The 20,090-nt window shown below is 26.4% G+C and overlaps 2 protein-coding genes across 3 annotated transcripts; both read right to left on the bottom strand.

Annotated features, from left to right (window-relative positions):
• Positions 1 to 5,137: 5,137 nt before the first annotated feature.
• LOC145832733 (uncharacterized) lies at positions 5,138 to 13,434 on the bottom strand. 2 transcript variants are annotated; one of them, XM_082940057.1, is made up of 9 exons: positions 13,267 to 13,434; positions 9,305 to 9,392; positions 8,771 to 8,941; positions 8,359 to 8,490; positions 8,220 to 8,285; positions 7,329 to 7,470; positions 6,965 to 7,049; positions 6,765 to 6,880; positions 5,138 to 6,176 (listed from the first exon to the last, which is right to left on the bottom strand). In XM_082940057.1, exons 1-9 carry the CDS (start codon positions 13,349 to 13,351, stop codon positions 5,514 to 5,516), a joined length of 1,548 nt encoding a protein of 515 aa, XP_082796183.1. In that variant the 5' UTR covers positions 13,352 to 13,434; the 3' UTR covers positions 5,138 to 5,513. The 2 variants fall into 2 exon arrangements, with proteins under 2 accessions (XP_082796183.1, XP_082796182.1); XM_082940056.1 differs by having other exon boundaries at positions 6,765 to 6,883; positions 13,267 to 13,433.
• On the bottom strand, positions 13,347 to 14,756 carry LOC145832360 (2-(3-amino-3-carboxypropyl)histidine synthase subunit 1-like). The gene has a single exon (XM_082939678.1). It carries the CDS (start codon positions 14,754 to 14,756, stop codon positions 13,482 to 13,484), a length of 1,275 nt encoding a protein of 424 aa, XP_082795804.1. The 3' UTR covers positions 13,347 to 13,481.
• Between the last annotated feature and the right edge of the window lie 5,334 nt (positions 14,757 to 20,090).

The following is a 20,090-nucleotide window of genomic DNA, read 5'->3' on the forward strand; positions in this document are numbered from 1 at the left end:
CTTGAACCATCTGTGTATGATTGATATATTTGTAATAAACAGCTCTATCAGCAAAATACTTTTATTATTACCTTATAAACACAAATTGTCTGAAAAAAGACACATTTTTTTAGAATTTCCTAACATAAATGTATCTAAATAAAGGAAAGGACATATAAGGAACTTTTACAATTAAAACATTAAATTTATAACGAACTTTCACAACTAAAACCTTGAAACAATAACGAATTTTGACAATTAAAACCTTATAAAAGTAAAGAACTTAATCAAACACTGTTTTTTTTAACATATGTACTAAAATTTATTTTCTCCGATTTTTTATTAGCACTTCAACCTCTTCATCTAATGAAGATATCTAGTTTACTGTACAAACAATTCTAATCTAACACCTTGATACGAAAAATAAATTTACTCTCTATTAGTAATAAGCTATTTATCTAACTAAAAAAGTACAGTAGACTACCGCTCAAGTACGCACTTTTTTTGGTACGCACCTCGCCTTAAGTACGCACTTCTCCAGAAAGACAAAAAAAAATCTAAATTTTATATATATTTTTTATATTTTTTTTTGTATATTTATATCAAATGATTTAATAAAAAAGTAGTCTAAGTGGCCTGAGATTGTGACAGTCCTGTTATTGAACGTTAATAAACTAAATACTTATGTAGCGGTTGCAGAAAAGTGAAAAGAATAATGATATTTGAGCCATAATGCTATAAAATAAATAAAGATGACAAAGTTCAAAAAAAACCTACAAATACAACATAGTTAAGTCATAATTTTATTTAAACGTATAGACATTGATATTTTGAAAATGTTTGGTAAACACAATGTAGATTAGTACTTTTCCTTTAACAAAACAAAGTACGGAATATATGGCTTAATATTCTTTTTTTATATCATTAACTGACATTGACTTTCTATATTAAATGTATATATCATGTAATTATGTAAAAACTTTTTATAGCAAAATAAATCATTTTAAAATCTATTAAAAAAAATTGCATATTAGAATTATGTATTAAATGTTATTTAAAATAAAAAGACTTGTTTATTTGGCTTAATTATTAGGTAGCTAGTTGTAAGAAAGAAAACAAACAACTAAATTTCATATTATACTATGTTGTCAAAAAGTACGCACTTTTTGGTCGGGTTCAACTTGCGTACCTAAGAGGTAGTCTACTGTAAACTTTAGTCAGACTTAGCATAATAGTTGTAAAACAATGTAGAAATATCTAATAATTAAAAAGTATTTATCTAAAACATGTATTACTAATATAAATCGTTCATTTAATTTAATAAAATACAACGCAAAACATTTAATATAAAATATTTAAATTAGAAATCAATAAGAATAAAATACACTTTAGTAACTGTAAAACTATACATAAAAAAGTAAACTATATATCTGTTGCATAAAACATCTTCCTGTTATCATTAAGTATAAAATTTGTAACAAACAAATCTACTCTTATTATTCTACAAAAAATAGAAATAAGTAAACTTAAATCATGGCATGTACCTCTCTTATTACTTATTTTACAAATTTAAACAACTTTGAAAACAATTATGAAGAGGTAAAGTATACACATCAACTTGTTACATAAAATGCTAAACTAACTGCTTAGTTATAAAGAACTCACTTATTTACTTAAACAAAAAACACTTTGATTCTAAAATTATGCTACACAAACTTTAGCGTATACATCACAGTTTCACTATGGAAGTGTCCTTGCTACAGATCATCAATACTTAAAAGCTTACAAAAAATGCTTGTTCAAGTAGGGTACCTGTTCATTATATTAACAGATAAATTTTGAAGTATAATAAAGGATATTTTATTAATCTATACCAGATAAAGGCATTGTTAATTAAATAATTTTGTAAATTTCTAGGAATTTTTTTTTCTGACTTTAAGGATTTTAATTGAGTTTTTACTATATGAAGGCTTTGGAAAATAAGGAGTTTTGTAAATTTAAATTGACAAAATCTGACTTTTTTAAAAGATTTTTTCAAATTTCCTGACTTTTTTTTGAAAAACCCCTTTTTTTCCCTGGCTTTTGTCATTTTTTAGTTTTTCCTGACCTTGTGGCAACCCTGCTCTAACCTTTAGTCGGTATTTTTATACATTTTCACTCTTTTAAAGGTACTATTACTGTTACCTTGGTCAGTATTTTTTGACTATTACTCCTAACCCTTGGTCGGTAGGTTCTGCCGTGCAAAACTGACCCGTCTCGGGGACTATGATGTTATAAAATAAAAACTAACATAAAAAAAAGTTCATCATTAAAAAAGGCTACAATTTAATATATTTTAAAATTTCATCCAATCCTTTCCTTTTTGAAAAGCAATTCAATGAATACGATGGTAAAGCTAGAAATTAAACTTAAAAAGCTACTAATTCAAACCTTGTAGATTATTATCAAGTGTAAAATGTTTTGAAAGAGTATTAGACTATCTGATAACTTTATTATCGAAATAAATTGTTTTTAAATAAACCGAGCTTTTCTACGTATGTCACTCTTAATATATTTACATTAAAATAACTTTCTCAAAGTGAAGTAGTTTTCTAAGTACCATTAAACAAGGACTTTTTCTAGTAAAATATTAGAACGATTTTTTTTTGTAAAAATTGACTAATGTTTTACCTTAACTAAATCATACATAAAAGCATCTTTATAATTTCAACTAAATAAACATAACCCCTAAAGCTTTTTAACAAATTAAAAAGACGGTTGTTCAACTTTTGGTAGATAACGTTTAAATAAATTGTTTAAATGGGTTGAAAAACCGACACAAAAATTGTTGCAAATATCAAGTGTCATAGGAATCAATTTCACTTATCAATATTAACAGCCTTCAACTTCGAATAAAAAAAAAGTTTTAACTAAAGAAAGTATAACTTTAAATCAACCAAGGTTTTAAACAAGCTCTTAATCTTTAGTTTACAGTGGTTTTATTAAATGATTATATTTTGGTAATTTTGATTTTAAAAATCTAAAATTACGCAGTCAATAAGTCCTTTTTTATAAAGTCAAGCCCATGATCTTTTATCTAGTAAAACTGTCTGGTAAACAAAAAAAATCCCGTATCAATTATTAAGGACTACCGCAGCATTGAAAATAATGTACTAAAAATTTAAAAAACATTTTTTTACATGATAAACTAAAGTTAGTACCTAATATTATTGCGTTAAAATAAATGTTGATATAGAATTAAGTTTAAGGAACTAGTAAAATAGGGAACGGGTCAAATATGCACAACGGGACTTTTTTGCACGAAAGGTCACTTTTGCACGAAAGTAAAAATTAAAAAAAAACAATATAAAAAGAAAGTTACCGACCGAGGATTAGGGGTGTAAATGATAGTAAAAAAAATTATAAAAATTAACTAATAAAATTTATTATTAAAAAAAATAGAAAATTAATTAACAAAAACAATTTCGACCGAGGGTAAGGGTTAACAGTGATGGTAAAAATAAAAAAACAGTAACTAATAACAAAATAAAATTAATTAAAAAAAGTTAACAATCTTGGGTAAAGGTTAGGGACGTAGCTAGCTCAAAAAAAGTTACGAATCTTCAAAAACATCTGAAAACTTTAATATGAAAATATGCAGTTATATTAATACTTCAAAAATGGAATGTTGAAACTTTCATTGAAAACAAGTATAAGAAAATCTTAACTAAAAAAAGTTATATTGTAACTGTACAACTTCCGTAGTTTTTGTGGAAATTTTTAAAATCAAACACTTAACATAGTCAATAGAAACAACATTAAATTATGCAAACTTTTGTAACATAAAATTGTATGATTATTAAGAAAAAGCTACAGCTTCTATTAGAATCAATTTTGCAATGCATAGCTTTATGACAAACTAAATTTTTAAAGCGCTAAATGTATACAATTTACATGTATTTAATTAGTTCAATTTTTGAGACACTAAAAATGCTGAAGAGTACATTTATGTCAAAATTATCTCTCAGGAGTGCAAAACTAAGTATAAATAAACAATTAAAGCTAAGAATGCAGGGCATTTTTAAGCTTAAATAAAAGCAAGTTTTTTTTTTGCACATCGGTATACTTTGAAGTCAGCAGACACGGATTAAATCTGAAGCTCTTCTTCGGCGACTTAATCATTCTAATTAGTATAGATAACAACTTAAATGATATTTAGAACTAAAAACAACTGGTTACAACTTACAACAGCAAAGTTTAATAAACGGTGTTTAATAAAAAATGTTAGTTAAAAAGATGTAACAAAATAAGTAAAATTGCATAAAAAATTGATAAGCTAAAAAGAATATTTTAATATGTTGGTACTTTCTCTATAAATTTAAAGCAACACAGTTTAATAACAGTCTAAATGCTTAACTGAATTCCAACTCAAGAATATAATTCAAAGTAGAAGGATGTTGATACAATGTCATCAACAAGAGTTCATCTGTAAAACTGCCGTTGCTAACGCTAAAACACTGTATTTGTATCAAAAATCGGTCGTAATGCAACCGTCTTAATAGCTTTTCAAACTTAAATTTCGCAGTGCTTCTAAATAGTTTATTTGTAAATAAGTGTACTTTTATAAATCAGGGACAATTCGCGATTTCCAGCACAGCGTTTCTGCAGAAACGTACCAAGCTACGTGCCTGGTTAGGGTATCAGTGATGGTAAAATTAAAAAAATTTCAACCCGTGCAAAAGTTTCCCTTCGTGCATATTTGAATCTTACCCAGTAAAATAACTTGTAGTAAAATTTTGTGCTTATAAAGAACCTGTGAGAACAATAGTTCAATTATGTAAACTTTAGACGACTTATTACTACAAATTTTGGTTGAAAAACTGAATTTGTTTTGTTTAACTAATTAATTAATCGCTAAATATTAATTTGTTAAATAAAAAAACTACTATAAAAACTAGGTAAAAACAATATTTGTAATTGTGTATTCAAACATTTAGTTTTAAAAAATACTTCAAAAAACTAATTCGTGTATAACAAAAAGTTAATCAGAGAACAGCCACCTTTTTTAACTATTGAAACTAGGTTTACTTATATTTCAAGTAATTTGTAGATAGTATTTTTCATTAACAAACTCCATAAATTACTTGTAGTATCGATTACAAACTTTTAAATTTTATTTATTTATTAAAATAATCACATAGACAATAATTTAAGTTCAAAAGTTAAAACAATGCTAATATTTTTAATCTCTTCTCAAAACTTTTTCAAAAACAAACTTTTATTTTGATACTTTGCTTAAGTTTTTTATCAATAATAACTATTATACATAGTGTTATATCCATTCAACAACTGTTATAACACTTAATCAGAAATGATTTAAACTATTCAGCATCCAGCATAATTTTTTATAACAGGATTCCAATTACATTAAAATTAAAATAAATCAAGTTCAAAAATCTATTTAAATTTCAAACATAGACTACTTCAGGAATTTTAGACTATGACTACAAAAATAAAAAAATGAACATTCGACAGGAAATATTTAGCTTATATACTTAAGCTTTTTCATCGACTTTTTCAGATGGTGCTTTTTCTCCATCAACTTTTCCAGGTGGTGCTTTTTCTTTATCAACTACTTCAGATGATGCTTTTTCTTCATCGACTTTTTCAGATGGTGCTTTTTCTTCATCGACTTTTTCGGATGAAGCTTTTTCTTCATCAACTTTTCCAGAAGAAGCATTTGCATCGTCAACTTTTTCAACAACTACTTTTTCATCACGTGAGTTTTCAGAATCTGCATGCGGCTTGGATCCGACTGACTCAGGTACAGGGACTTCTGAAGCTTCTGTTTTAATAACTGAGTTTTCAGGGGAAGTTTCCATCTTTGGTTCAGGTAAACTCGCACTCACACAATCTGACTTTTCGTCATCAGAAACTTTCGGCTCCGGTATTTTTTCGGTAGAAACTACAACATCATTACTTTCAGGCACAACCGGAACTACTTTTTTAGAAGTTTTGCAATCAGCTTTTTCAGAGACATCTGAATTTTCAACTTTTGAAACTTTCATTTCACATTTCGACTCTTCTGCCTCCGCTTGAGGCTCCTCTTCTTTCGCCACTTTTACTTTTTTCTCGGGAACTTCGTCGGATGGCTCCTGATTTTCTGATTCAGTTTCTAACTTCCGTTTACTAGAAACTGTTGAAACTTCGCCAGCATCCTAAAAGTTAAGCTTATTTCATTTTCACAGTAAAAAAAGTCTTTAAAAATAAATTCAGCAATCGTACCATTGACAAAGTTTTTATGTAAACGCAATGTTTTAAAATGTATGAAATTATTTTATTTAAAATTTAAGGTATTGTCTGTTTTGAAAAATTTGTATATCTGAACATACATAAACCAAATTTTTTCATCTTCGTTTTCTTAAAATTTATAAGTTTATTATAAATAACTTTAACAAAAAGTTTTAACTTTTAAAGTTTTAACTATAACTATTATCAAAATTTCTAAAAAAAGTCCTCTTTTCTAAACAGAAGAAAATTAAATGAAACTAAATTAAAACTAATTTTAATTTGATCAATATGTTGCATAAAAAATGCAGTAGAACAAAGATTTTAAGTGAACAGCCATTTTTAAATTTATAGTTTTTATTATTTATTTAGCTCTCAAAGTTAAAAAAAAACTTTATAGCTCAAAAAAAAACTTTGAGCTATAAAAAACAGCCAAGAGTTAACTAAAAAATATTTCAGTAATGACCTTTCTCTACTTAAAACACAGAAAAAAATTTTTGTTTATAAATAAAACAAACCTCAGGCGCAGAAGTTTCAGTCTTAGCTAGCTCAGGCTCCTTTATTTCTGCTAAATTTTCAACTACTTCATCTTTCTGTTCTTTTGCTGTTTCCTCTTCAGTTTTGTTTTCAACATCTTCTGTAATAAGTAAACTGCACAACTAATAATGAATTATAAATAATTAACAAAAATACAAATAGTTTTTACATGAAAAAGAACCTTTTTTTGAATTTTCATCAACAGAGGTGCTGCTCACTTCATCGTCAACATCCATTTTCTCTTCAGAAACATCATTTTTCACTTCCTAAAATTTAAGCAATTTAAAATAAAGAAAATTATAATTATTAAAGCGAGTACTTTAATGTTTTACTAAATTTCACATGCGTTTAAAAACTTATAACCATTTTTTTTGAAAAACTTAAAAAAACCGTATAGTTCAACTAATTATAGACTAACACTTAATTTCAGACGTTATTAGCGTAATGCAATGATCCAAACGGGTACATCATTAAAAAACACAAACCAACCTTAAGCGGTAATCAACACTGATAGTTAACCTGTCTACAGTATAAAAAAAACCAACTTCAAGCGACAATTTGATTGGAGCATCGGTGGGGAAACGGACTGTGACTTTGGAGTCGCCGGATGAGGTGAGCATGGGAGAAGGCGGCAGGTTCTGGCGTCTGATTGGATGGTTGAATGTCGAATACATCGCGGTGCTTCCCCTGTTATGAGTAAAAACTATAAATAAAAACAAACTTGGTTTCAAAAAAAAAAATTGATCTGTTATTGACTTTACTTATTAAGTGGCAACTATATCTTGCTTATCTGTAAAGATAACTAATCGTTGTTTTTTAAGTTTTTACTAATTGCACTAGTTCTATAAAATTCATTTGATAAGGAATACTCGAAATTTTCATTTAAGCTTTGCATCTTCACCAAGTATTTTTAATACTAAAAAGTCTTAAAAAGCCTAAATACATGCTTTTAAACCAACAAAGAAGATCAAAAATAAACAGCAACTACAACTTGTTAAGTAAAAATAACTCTTATCTTATAAACCCAGTTTGGCATTTACCATAGAAACTAATAAAACGTTTGGATATACTTTACTTACAGTTGAATTAATTTTAAAACACAATAGGTGGTATTTAAATAGAAAATAATCTGACTAACTTTTTATCATTAAATATAATTTTCAGCAAATATGTCACTAAATGCCTTATAAAGAAGATCAAGTTTCAACTTTTTTAAACAGTATTTAATATTTAAAATTATTATGTTAAGTAAAGCTAGCCAGTAAATTATTGAAGTTAATGATAACACCATTAACCGAATAATATGAAATGTAAATACAAAATAAAAGATAATCTTCAGCACAATTAAACTATTTATGTTCTTATCAAATACAGTAACCTTAAAGTACAATTGAAACAAACTTCATTTATTTAAACATTAATGCAACTGAACTTACTGATTTTTGACAGGAGTGCTCAAATCGCTGGAAGTACCATTTGTTGCTGGTGCATCGTTTGATACTCTGCAAAATTTAATACAGAGTACATTAGATCAACAAAGATTACATAAACGAATACAAAAAAAAAACTAAATACTTGTTGCTGTTGTTCCAAGAGCTGACCACTTTCATGTTTTTATCCAAAGCGCGCATGTACTTGTCACACCTCGTGTAGTTCTTGGTAGGATTGTCCAGCAGCTCGCACAAGCGTTGGAATGTGAAAGGAACGCTGTTGAGAATAAATTCTAAACACTTTTTTAAAATTAAATTATATAAAATCACTTACTTTAAAGAGAGAAAATCATTGAAGTTATCATAAAGTTAGTTGGTATTTATCACTAATAAAGTTAAAGTATTTTTTATTAGACGATTGAAAAAACATCAAATAAAACAAATTAATTAAAGATAAGAATTTAAAACTGCTTGTAAGTAATCAAAGTCTTAAAACTACGAATACGCATTGTTTTTAATATTTATAAATTTATACAGTAAGACAAACATAAACAAACTTTTCAAAACTCATTGCTTTTTCAATAAGTATTTTTTTCATGTCATCAAACTTTAAATTTTCGCAATTATTGTTTATTTTTCCTTCAGTGTATTCAGAGTCTTCGTGAAATTTATTAATGACTTTCTTCAACTTCTGAATAAATACTTCTTTTACATGATTCCATGACGTTCTAAAAAAATATTTGTTGAATGTGCAAAAACAATTAAAAGTGTATCTTTAATAACAAAGTTTTAAGTTGTGTTATAGATAATAAACAAGTGAAAAAAAAAAATTTTTAATTTTTCTATATTAATTTTAACTGGTTGTAATAAATGCGTTGCTCAAACTGATATTTACAAACTAAACTAAATACTTTTATAGTTTCATTATTTGGTTAAAATAATATCGAACTTGTAAAACTATATAAAAATAATTCAACTATGTTATGTTTTAAAAATATTTTAATTAGTCACAGCTAAATAGTTGAGTAAATAAAAAATAACTCTATAATTTGATAATGGAAATACAATAGAATAAAACGAAAAAAACTTACAAAGTATCACCAGTCTTTGCCACATGATGAAAAAAACTTTGATGTTTATCAGAAAGCACTTTTTCTGGTGAACTATCAGTTGAAAAACCTGTTTAAATAAAGAATATTCAAGCACGAAACCATAAATATTACAATTCTTCTTTATTTGTCATAACAATATTAAATCAAAAATTATAAAAAAAGTTTAAATTATAGTTTCAATTATTTTTTTTTGGCCACAATATTAATGTATGAAAATAGCTATGTACAGGGTAGCCATTGGTTTTTTAGTTTTTTTTTTTTCCAGGTTTTTCAATTTTCTTATAAGTTGATCGTACAAGATTTCTTGTCACTTTTTAGTATAAAACTAAATTTTAAGTAAACAAAGGTTTTTTTTGTATAAAGTTACTTAAAAGATACTAAAAGCGTGTTTTATAATAAATAAACTTTGAATTTTATACATTTTTGTATAATAGCTTTTTTTTCTCTTCTAAACTAATTTTTATTACTTTACATGTATAAATTGTTTCAAATTCTGTATTTTTTCATAACAAACTCTAGGATTCCATGTTAAATAGTCACACTGAACGTATATCTAAAATAATAAATATAAAAAATTTGGCTTTATTACAGGCACTATAATTGGTAAACTAAACTTGTGTACTTGAAAAAAATAATGTGAGTAGAAAATGTGATTAAACTAAATATACTAAAATTGTTTAAAATTACAAATATTTAAAAACTAAACTTTAGTATGTTTATTAGGGTGCTTATTTTAAAGCTACTTTTGATTTTCCGGCAATTTTTTTTTATGTTTTGGAAATATCATGAAAACACCCTGTGCAAAATTTTAGATGATTTGAAGAAACTTTTACCTTGGCACCAACTGATGTTCTAAAAACCATCCCAATACAAAATGTATAAGATCAAAAAAATGCAACCTTGGAGTTTCAAGCTGAAAATTTTTTTACATATGGCCAATTATCACACAAAACATTGTGAACAATTTAAAACGATTTAAAGAAAGTTTTATGGTAACATTTCTTGATTTGTGTAAGTTTTATAATTTTTTCAAAAAGTTTTCTTGAATTTCCACTTTTTTTTCAAAAAAAAAATACCACCATAAAACTTTCTATAAATTGTTTTAGATTGTTGAGAATGTATTTATGTGAAAATTAGCCACATGTAAAAAAAAACTCAGCCAAAAGTTTTAAGGTTGAATTTTTTGGATTCTATATATTTTGAATTGGGTGGTTTTAAGAAAATTGGCTGGGCCGAGGTCAAAGTTTCTTCTAGTCATCTAAAACTTTGAACAGGGTGTTTTTATGATATTTCCAAAACATAAAAAATTCCAGCCAGAAACTCAAAAATAGCTGTGAAGATAAACACTCTAATGAATATGCCTTGAAAATATTTCAAATCTATTTAGACTTTTTTATTGTAAGTTTTGGCTGTGTAAAATTTCAAATAGTTACTAATGTGTACATGGCAATTATTTAATCTTTAAAGAACTTTTTTAAATATAGCAAGGGAGATTTCCTAAAAGTTTGAGCTTAAATTTCATAGTCTTACAGTATACTGTACTCTCCAACTGTAACCAGCTACATCTCAAAATTTATTTCGAATTTTTAAAATGCAACTTGTAGCTAAGTTTAAACTCTAAAGGTCATACTATGAAAAAAGTGATTTATACCCCCTCCTATGACTTTGAAAGTTACAAATATTTTAGGTGTAAAATATAACAACAGTAATAAAAAGTACATTTAACAGAAAAATCATATATAAAGAATTTTTGAACATATTATATCTATAAAAATTCTTAATCATCATATGGACTATAACAGGGGTCGGCAAACTGCAGCCCGCGGGCCGCATTAAATTTTTTTTTTTTACTAGTTTAGTATATTAATATTCTAGTAATAACAAGAATAAATTTTTAGTGTTATCTTTAAAGGATAATCTACCGCCTAAATGTTTTTTGTTAAAAAAATTATCTTTAACTATGTTTTTTAAAGCCTATAAAAAATGTTCTTTTTTTGACCTGCCGACCCCTAGACTATAATTTACTATCTGATAACCATTTTTGTTTTGCCCCTTGCCGCCCGTCAAACATTACTATTAACATGATTACATTCATGGATAGTTCCTTATCTCAAAAACAAATGTTTCAAAGCAGCTTACACTGATATTAAAAAAGCTTTCGATTCAGTATCACACAAACGATTATTAAAAATATTGAGTCAGTATGAACTGCATCAATCCTTAGTGAAGTGGTTTAATAATTCTAAAATTTGGAGATCACAAAGAGTGGTCATTAATGATATGCTGTCGGACCCTTTATCTATATACTAAGGAGTACCAGGAGGTGGTGTAATTTGTCCCCTTCCTTTTTCAATTTACATTAACCATATTAGTCTAAACATTGATATTAAAATATAATATGAGTTTATTTGCAGGTGACACAAAAAATTTTAATGAGTTAAACATCTCTTTACAATCTACTCTAGACAATATCTACAAATGGCCAAAAACTCTTTAAATCCTAAAAAAAATAATATTCTGACAATTAAGAAAAACAAACCATTTGACCCAATTGACTTATTAAACGATAACACTAAGATACCAACAGTTAAAGTTTTTAAAGATTTAGGAATATATATCTCTGAAATTTAAAATGGAACGAACACATAAATTATTTATATAATGTTGCACAAGTTTCATCCTATCAAATATCAAAAAATTTTAAAACTAATTCAGCTACTGTTCTGACAGAATTATTTTAAATAAACGTTTGTCCTACGCTTGAATACAATATACAAATTTGGTCACCCTATTTAAAAAAAAAGGCATTTACAAAATTGAGTCTGTGCAAATAAATTTTACCCTTTTGATATGTAGTCGCTCCAACATATATAATACTTCATATAATGATAGATTGGTTAAACTTGGATTGAAGTCTCTGTAGTATCAAAGATGGATAGATTTATTTATTGCTTTATAAAATTACTTATGGCAACTATATGGTTTTTTAAGTCAATTTTTTAGTTTTTTCCATAATAATTATCACTCAAGAGGAAATAATAGAAAAACAAATGTTAACAAAATTTTAACAACAGACAGTGGCAAGGTTTATTTTTTCACAGAGCGAAGTCTATGTGGAAAAGTTACCATAGGATGTAGTATTGCGTGAGAGGGTGGAACATTTCCGCCTTAAATTTAAATGATTTAATTTAAATAGTATAAATACCAGTAAAATTCAGTAACTTTCCAAAAAAACAATGCAAAAAATGTTTTTTTCATAGTTTTTATCCCCTCTAAATCAACTAGAGATTTCTTGATTTTTTTATTTGTAATATTAATTACTTTTTATTTCTCTACGCCTCCCCTTAACAGACTGTTAATTCACTTTTATTTATTTTGAACAAATGTGTTTGTATGTATTTACTAAGTTATCGCCTTTTATATCAAGTAAATAAGTTTAAATTTATTAAGGAGTTTTTTATAATACTAACTTTGTTAAATGTTTTGTGTATGATTATTTTTTGTTGAAAATAAATGTATTTTATTTTTCTAATTCTGTGTCCTGTTGAAGGGGCTTAGGTTTTGATGCCTGAGTTCAACATTGCACAATAGACAATATAATAACAATATCCAGTATTCAATAAAATTAAATTATTTGAAATTGTTAACAAAATTAATAATATTTAGGATAAAAGGGTCATACTTTATTACTTAAAAACTATAAAATAAAGTTTTTCAACAATGTCTTCTATCTTTTGTCAACTTTAAATATTACAAACAATATTTAAAAAATTCCTTCACTACTTCATTTCTGATAAAAATTTATTAGTCTTACATAATTACAATTTAAAAAACATACCAATAATAAACTACACCTATCATTTAAGATCAGGTAGTTAAAATTTAAAAAACATATAAAAAACTTTAATAAACAAGCTTATATGAAGATAAACATAACTTACTTTCAACAGCTTTTATAAGCTCATCAACTGCAAAAGTAGGCTGACTATTAGTGTCTAAACTTATTGAATTTGGTCTAGATCTCATATTATTTTTTTAACTAAAATGATGATAAACTTATGTAAGTAAATTGAGACAAGATAAAAAACATAATTAGCTAAAAAGGCAACTCTAATTTTTATTAAAATAAATAATAAAAAAATTCCTAATAGTTTGTTTAGTATCCACTTGGATTCACCATAGCTTCAGATCTTATCCTATTTCTTTCTTTAATTGATATTTTATTATGGCTATGATTAGGAGTCCATGGACCCAGACTGTCATACGCATAAAAGTCCATTGGATAGGGATTTGCAAATTCACAAATTCCTAATGCAACATTTGCTTCATACGGACTAAGCAAGGGCCTGTCAAATGTGCTGCCCCAGTCAATAGATAATCGAGGGCAAGCTATTTGCACCCACGCATCTACTTCTGAAAAAAGTCTCAGCTTGCTTGGAAAAATTTCTGACAGTAAAACAATGATGGGTTCGGTGTTAGTTACTTTTGCAATTTTCTTTTTGAGGTCTTTGACAACAGGAGGGGCACCTTGCCTTCCAAGTGTTCCCATTATGATTCCCCACGACTTTGCCTTAGATGCGGTTTCTATTGCTTCTTTCCTAGTGCCCCTCATCTTGTCGTGATCATATCCTTCAATTGTGAGTTTTTTATCGTAAGGATCATAAGCGTAGGCAGGTATAGAAGGATTGTGAATCATCATAGACTCGAGATGAAATCTGCCGTCTCCCAAATATATAATGCAGTCAACTCCCATGCCATCCATTTTAGGGGAAGTGCAACCTAAAACTTCACCTTGAGATAAGGGTGCACTTTTTAATATAAGAATTTCTAAACCCTGTTTTTCTAACTCTTTTTTAGTGGTTTTTAAATGTATAGTAAACTGAACTGTACTAAACATAGCAATTTTTTTAATATTATTTTTTTTGGCGTGGTTTACAACTTCATCTACAAAATGTTTGGTGTCAATTTGAATATAACAAAAAACATATAGAATTTCAATATCAGGCATTAAATTTGTGCTGATTAAACAACTGTGACCATAATGAACCATAAAGTCACATCCAAGAGCTCTTGCACTAAAGTCGTCAACACAACATGCACCATAGGTCACATCTCCCATTATTACTGTCTCAGCATCAGTAAATGTTTCCACAATGTCTGCAATTGGACAAGCAAACATTGTTAACCCTTCTGGAAATTGAAGTGCAACACATTTAGCATTTGCCTTCTTTATTCTGTATATAGTTTTGTGAATTTCAAACTCATAGTTTTTTGGTAATACTTCTATAGCTAAATTGAGCTGTTCATTATTTAAAATTTCATCAGGAATTTTGTTTCTCTTTATAATTTTGTTGTTTACACATCGCTTTCTATCTGGATTAGCTTTTATTATCAATGCTCCAGCATCAATAGTATTTTTAGTATTTAACATTATAACAGTTAAAACCCTATAAATTTTAATTTATTAAAGTTTTACAAAACATTAAAAATCATAAAACTATCTTATTTCAAGTAAGTAAAGTAATGTAAAACATATAAACTTATTAATAGTTGTGTTGCTGTATTTTTATATGAAGCTTAAAATTTAAAACATAAATTATATTTTAGACTTAAATTTGTTAAAAAAAAAATTATACAAAACTAATTTAAAAAATAATTACATTAAATTTTAAAATTATAACTACTTAATTAAGAAGATTAAATAAAGTACATAGTATAAAAAGTGTTCACTATTATTTTTTACTAATACTTGGAACTTTTTATTAATCTAAAAAAGGGGTATATATAATAATTGTGTACTGCGTAAAACAGTTACATTTTGTTAAGTATTAAGTTTACAAACATAACTTATTTACTTGTTAAAGTTACAAAGTTCGAAAATTAGTTTGATATAATTAATGGACAAAACACTTTATTGGTTTTTATAAAAAAAACAATTTCTATTATCTTATGAGATAAACTGTTTAAAAAAATTTAGACAGACATACAATGGCCGCGTTTGTTGTTTTGTAAAAGATAAATCTAATTTTACTTGAGTACAACAATTATTTGCTATACAAAAACAATAGAGGGTTTTGATTAATAAGATTATTTAAAAAGCAAACTAATTATCTTAGATAGTTAATAAAGATGAGTCTAATTTATAACTCTCTTTGATTTACTATGTCTATTTTAATTGTAAACTGACTATAAATTTCTAGTAAGGTGTGTTGGAGATTAGTTATAAATTAGTTTTTTCTAAAAATAATCAAAACATTAGACTATTTATAATTTTTTTGTCATAAGACCAAGCTTGTAACTTTTTGTACAAACAAAAAAAAAACAAAACTTAGTGACTGAAAACGACCCTGATTTAGTGGTAAAAAATAAATTTAAGAGCACAAGTGTAGAAATGATGAATTGTTAATTAAAATTGAATACATAAAAAAGTTATTATAATATCAAAAAGTTTGATTACAAAAAATTAAACATAGCTTTAATGAAAGCCTTTCATGAAAAAATTGAAATAATAAAAACTTTTTGAAATCTTTGAAAATTGAGAAAAAAATCAAATTAGCTGGAATTATGAAAAACTGCAAACAAGCTTAACTCAGCCTGAGTTTTTAAATGATATGAAAAAATTTCAAAGTAGCCTTAGCTATCATCAATTAAATTATCTTATCAATGTTTAATTATTTTTAGCGTAATCTAGCAATTTAAAATAGTATTTCTGTATACCTAACTCATTTTCACATACTTACTTAAAATTGTTATACTTAAATTCATCATAACAACTTTAAAAGAATTGTGAAATAAAGTAAATTTTTATAAAACTTATTTCATCTCATATTAGTTTTACATCTAGTTGTTACTCATAGCTTTCTTGTTACAACTGATTTTTTAAAAGCCTTCTGCTACAATATAATTTTATTTAAAGTATACATCTGATAAAAAGCACGCTGATTTTGTTAATTATGTAGTAACTTAGTTGCCACTCTTCCATGCATTAAATCCAACCTGAGTTAATGAGAAATTTTAAATTAACAACTAGTATGATCCAAAAAACTGAAAATAAACTCCTGTTAATCAAGCTTAAATTCCTAAAAGTGCACAACAATAACACAACAACTGAGACACAACAGAAAAACCTGAGATTTTAGAAAAAATCCAAAACTAGTCTGAGTTATAAAAAAAAATCAATTAAGTCTGGATGAGCCTGAGTTTGAAAAAAAGTTTAAACTAGCTTGTACTATACTAAAATTATGGCAAATATGTAACAATTAATCTTTTCATTAATTTGTATTAACAAATTTTCAAGAACACTTGTAAAAAGTTGAGGTTTCTATAACTAAGAAAAACAATAAGTAGATACGTTTTAAGTTAAATTTTAAGCTTTTGAAAATATGCAGCCTCTATGTTTGCATAAGAAATTTTTGACAACTGTTACTATATCTCAAAACAAAATTTTAATGTTCTATAAAAACTGACTTAAAGTTCTACTTCAAAGTTCCATCAAAGACCATCTTAATTGAAAAAAAGAGCTACATTATGGCCTTTACATTGTTTCATGTAAAAGTAATTTTAGTTCTTCCAGGGCTAAGTTTGCTAAAATTCAAAACAGCTTCATTTAACTGAGAATTATTAGTTTTTAAAGACGTTTTATGGCAACTAAGACTAAAACTGTAAAGGCCATTAGGGTCAAACCAATTATTTTATAAATTTACGTAAGCCTTTACAAAAAATCTTTAGGTATGAACCTCAAAATATGAACTATAAATAATATTTTGAAAAAAAAAATGTAACAACTTTAGGTTTGAGATCAAGCAAGTTTTGTAAATAGTTTCAAATAAAAATACATTAACAGAAATGTTTCTATATCAATTTTATAACAAGCTTAAAAATTCACTTAAAATATATCTACTTTTTGTTTTTTTGAGGTAAAGACCCTCTAAATTTAAGTAAAAACTTCTTAAATATCTTAAACACTAAATACATAAGCCTTAAACAAAAAAAATCTATTAGAATAACTTAAATATTAGTATTTAGAGAACAATGTAAAAAACAATAAAAACAAATTAAAGTTTGCACTAAAAAAAAACTAATAAAATTGTCTTTTTTGCTTTTTTAAATTGGGCCTTTCATGAGAAAGGCAATGAATTCAACAACTCAAGACTCTATTCCATATATCTTAAACTTGATTTGAGATTTGTTAAGCCACATAGTAGTCTGATAGCTAAAAGATACGAGATAAAAACCACTGATTTTGATAAACTTCTTCCAATTTTTATGAATTTCTTCCAGACTTTTGAAAGCACACATGTTTGGATCTATTCTTAGTTTGAAGTTAAGTTTATGGTTAAAAACTATTAAATAGTACAAAATCATTGAAAATGTACTGTTAAGCTACTTAAAATATTTTTTTATAAAAAAATTCATGATGACAATTTTTTTTTATCTGTATAACTATTAATATTATTGTGTTAAATAAATTACACTTAACATTTAAAAATTGTTTGAAATTTCAGGTTTTTATTTACAATTTCTCAAATTCCAGGTTTTTCCAGCTTTTTTTAGCCAAAATTGTCAAATTCCAGAACTCCAGGCTTAGTGGACATCCTGTCAAACTGGTAAGAACAAGTTGAACCTCCATGACCCTAAAATATATTGCTTGTGATACATAATTATAGTTTATACTTTCATTTATTTTAAATAATAAATTGTTTTCTTATATGAAGATTTTACAAAAACTCAAAACTCAAATCTGTGGTAGAATTAAAGCAACAGTAACAATAAAATAATATTTTTTTAGTTTGATGTGAAGGGTTCTAATGTAATGTATAACCACACTCAAAAACATAATTATATTTACACTAAACTTATACTTAATGCTGATATTAAACAATACTTGGGCTATTCTATATAAAACTTGACATGACAATGAATGAACATGTTGTATTAAAGAACAGTTGCAAACACTAAGAAATATATTAAGAACATCAAACTTAGAAAATACTTTATTAAGGTCAAAACTTTTAAAAAATATTTATGTGAAGAAAACATTGTTAAAAATAAAAATTTTACACAAAACAATCAAACAATATATTCTGGAACAACATCTATACTCATTGTATATTCTAGAAACATATTATATTCTTGAACAACATGTTTACTACAGCAGGCTGTAGCTAAAATGCCTCAAAACTCTCTGTAGCTAGTTTATATGGCAATGTTCTTAACATTATTCAACATTAAAACAAGAATTTCTAATTTGCTCTTTATTTTCTCCCTTAACTTGCATCAGTATAACACTTGACCTTGCAAGCTTTCTCTTAAACGCTAGGTTGAACATGGATTTTAGCTCAGAACTTTCCATAAAATTTAAACAGTTATCAAGTGCAATTTAATATCCTGTTACAGATGCCATTTGAGTGAAAATGTTAAATTTTAACTAAAATTAAGTTGTGGCCTATAAAACAATAATAGTTAAAATTACATGGGTATTAAAAAAAAGTATATATTAAAAAGAGCACAGCCTATAGCTGATGTTAATAACCCTGTGTGTAGGCTATGCTTAAAAGAACCAAGTGCTGTTATGTAAGCATTGAAACAAGAGGGTTGCTTAAGTAAGAGAAGCGAATTCATTTTGTCTTGCTGACATATGAAAAACTTCTTTTAAAATTCAATAAATTAAGAAATACTTAATGTTAAAGTCATTTATTTGTGGTATGTGATTTTTAGTTGTTTGTATAGAAAGAAATTTATTTTTTGCACTGAGATTTGTCATGTACAAAATTTCATAATTATGTCGTAGAGTTTTTTGTTTTTGTGTGAATTATGGTAATGTACCATGCTATTCAATTTGAACTTGAACAGCTGAAGATTACAAACAACAGCTTGTATGAAAAAAATTTATTGTCTTTTTTGACTTCCAAAATTTGCCATAAACAATCAAAAGCTCTTTAAGTGGGCTCTGTAAATGTTTATTTTATTACGTAACTCTATTCTTTTAAAAATATGTATATATGTATATTAAAAATATTTAAAATACATATTTAAGATGTAACGTTAAAAGGTGTTACATCCTGGAGATCCTGATAAGCTAACAGGGTTGCCACTCTTTGAGCCAAAAAATTTTCCCTGAGTGACCAAAAATTTCCCTGAGTAACCTTAAATTTCCCTGAGTTTCCCTGAGTATTTTTCAAATCTTGAAAAAAAAATTTTTCTCTTCTAACACAAATAATTAATACCTCATTCTCATTTTTCTTCTTTAATAATAAAAGGAAGGTTGTATGTGTATGCTTCTGCATTAAATTTATGAAAAAAACTGTTTTCAAAAACTCAATCTTAAAAGGTTTAAACCAATTAAAAATTAAAAACTAAATTTTTGCACAACTTTGTGTAAACTTGTTAGTTAACTTTCTACATATAAGAATAAAGTTTAGTTTGTTTGACATTTTAATTGACAAAATTTAATTATACTATAATAATAATTTCACATGAAGAACTCACTTAAATGCATACATAGTAACTTCATTATGACTTGTATGTATTTCCTAGCAACTGTTCTGAATGCAGTAAATAAAACTTAAAAGCTTTATTTGGAACATTTTTAACAAAAATAAAAGTGTGTCAAAATAAAAGGTGTCTAAACTGTGACTTTTTTCAAGAAAATTTTCAAAAAGTATTTGAGTGTTAGAAGAACTTAACAAATCAATGTATTGATTAATGATGTCATCACCTTCTTTTGCTTTTAGTATCTTCATGCTGACAAGTTGTTGGACCAACC

This window comes from Thalia democratica, chromosome 3 (assembly GCF_965202585.1).
Source record: "Thalia democratica chromosome 3, ktThaDemo2.hap1.1, whole genome shotgun sequence".
Classification (NCBI taxonomy): Eukaryota; Metazoa; Chordata; class Thaliacea; order Salpida; family Salpidae; genus Thalia; species Thalia democratica.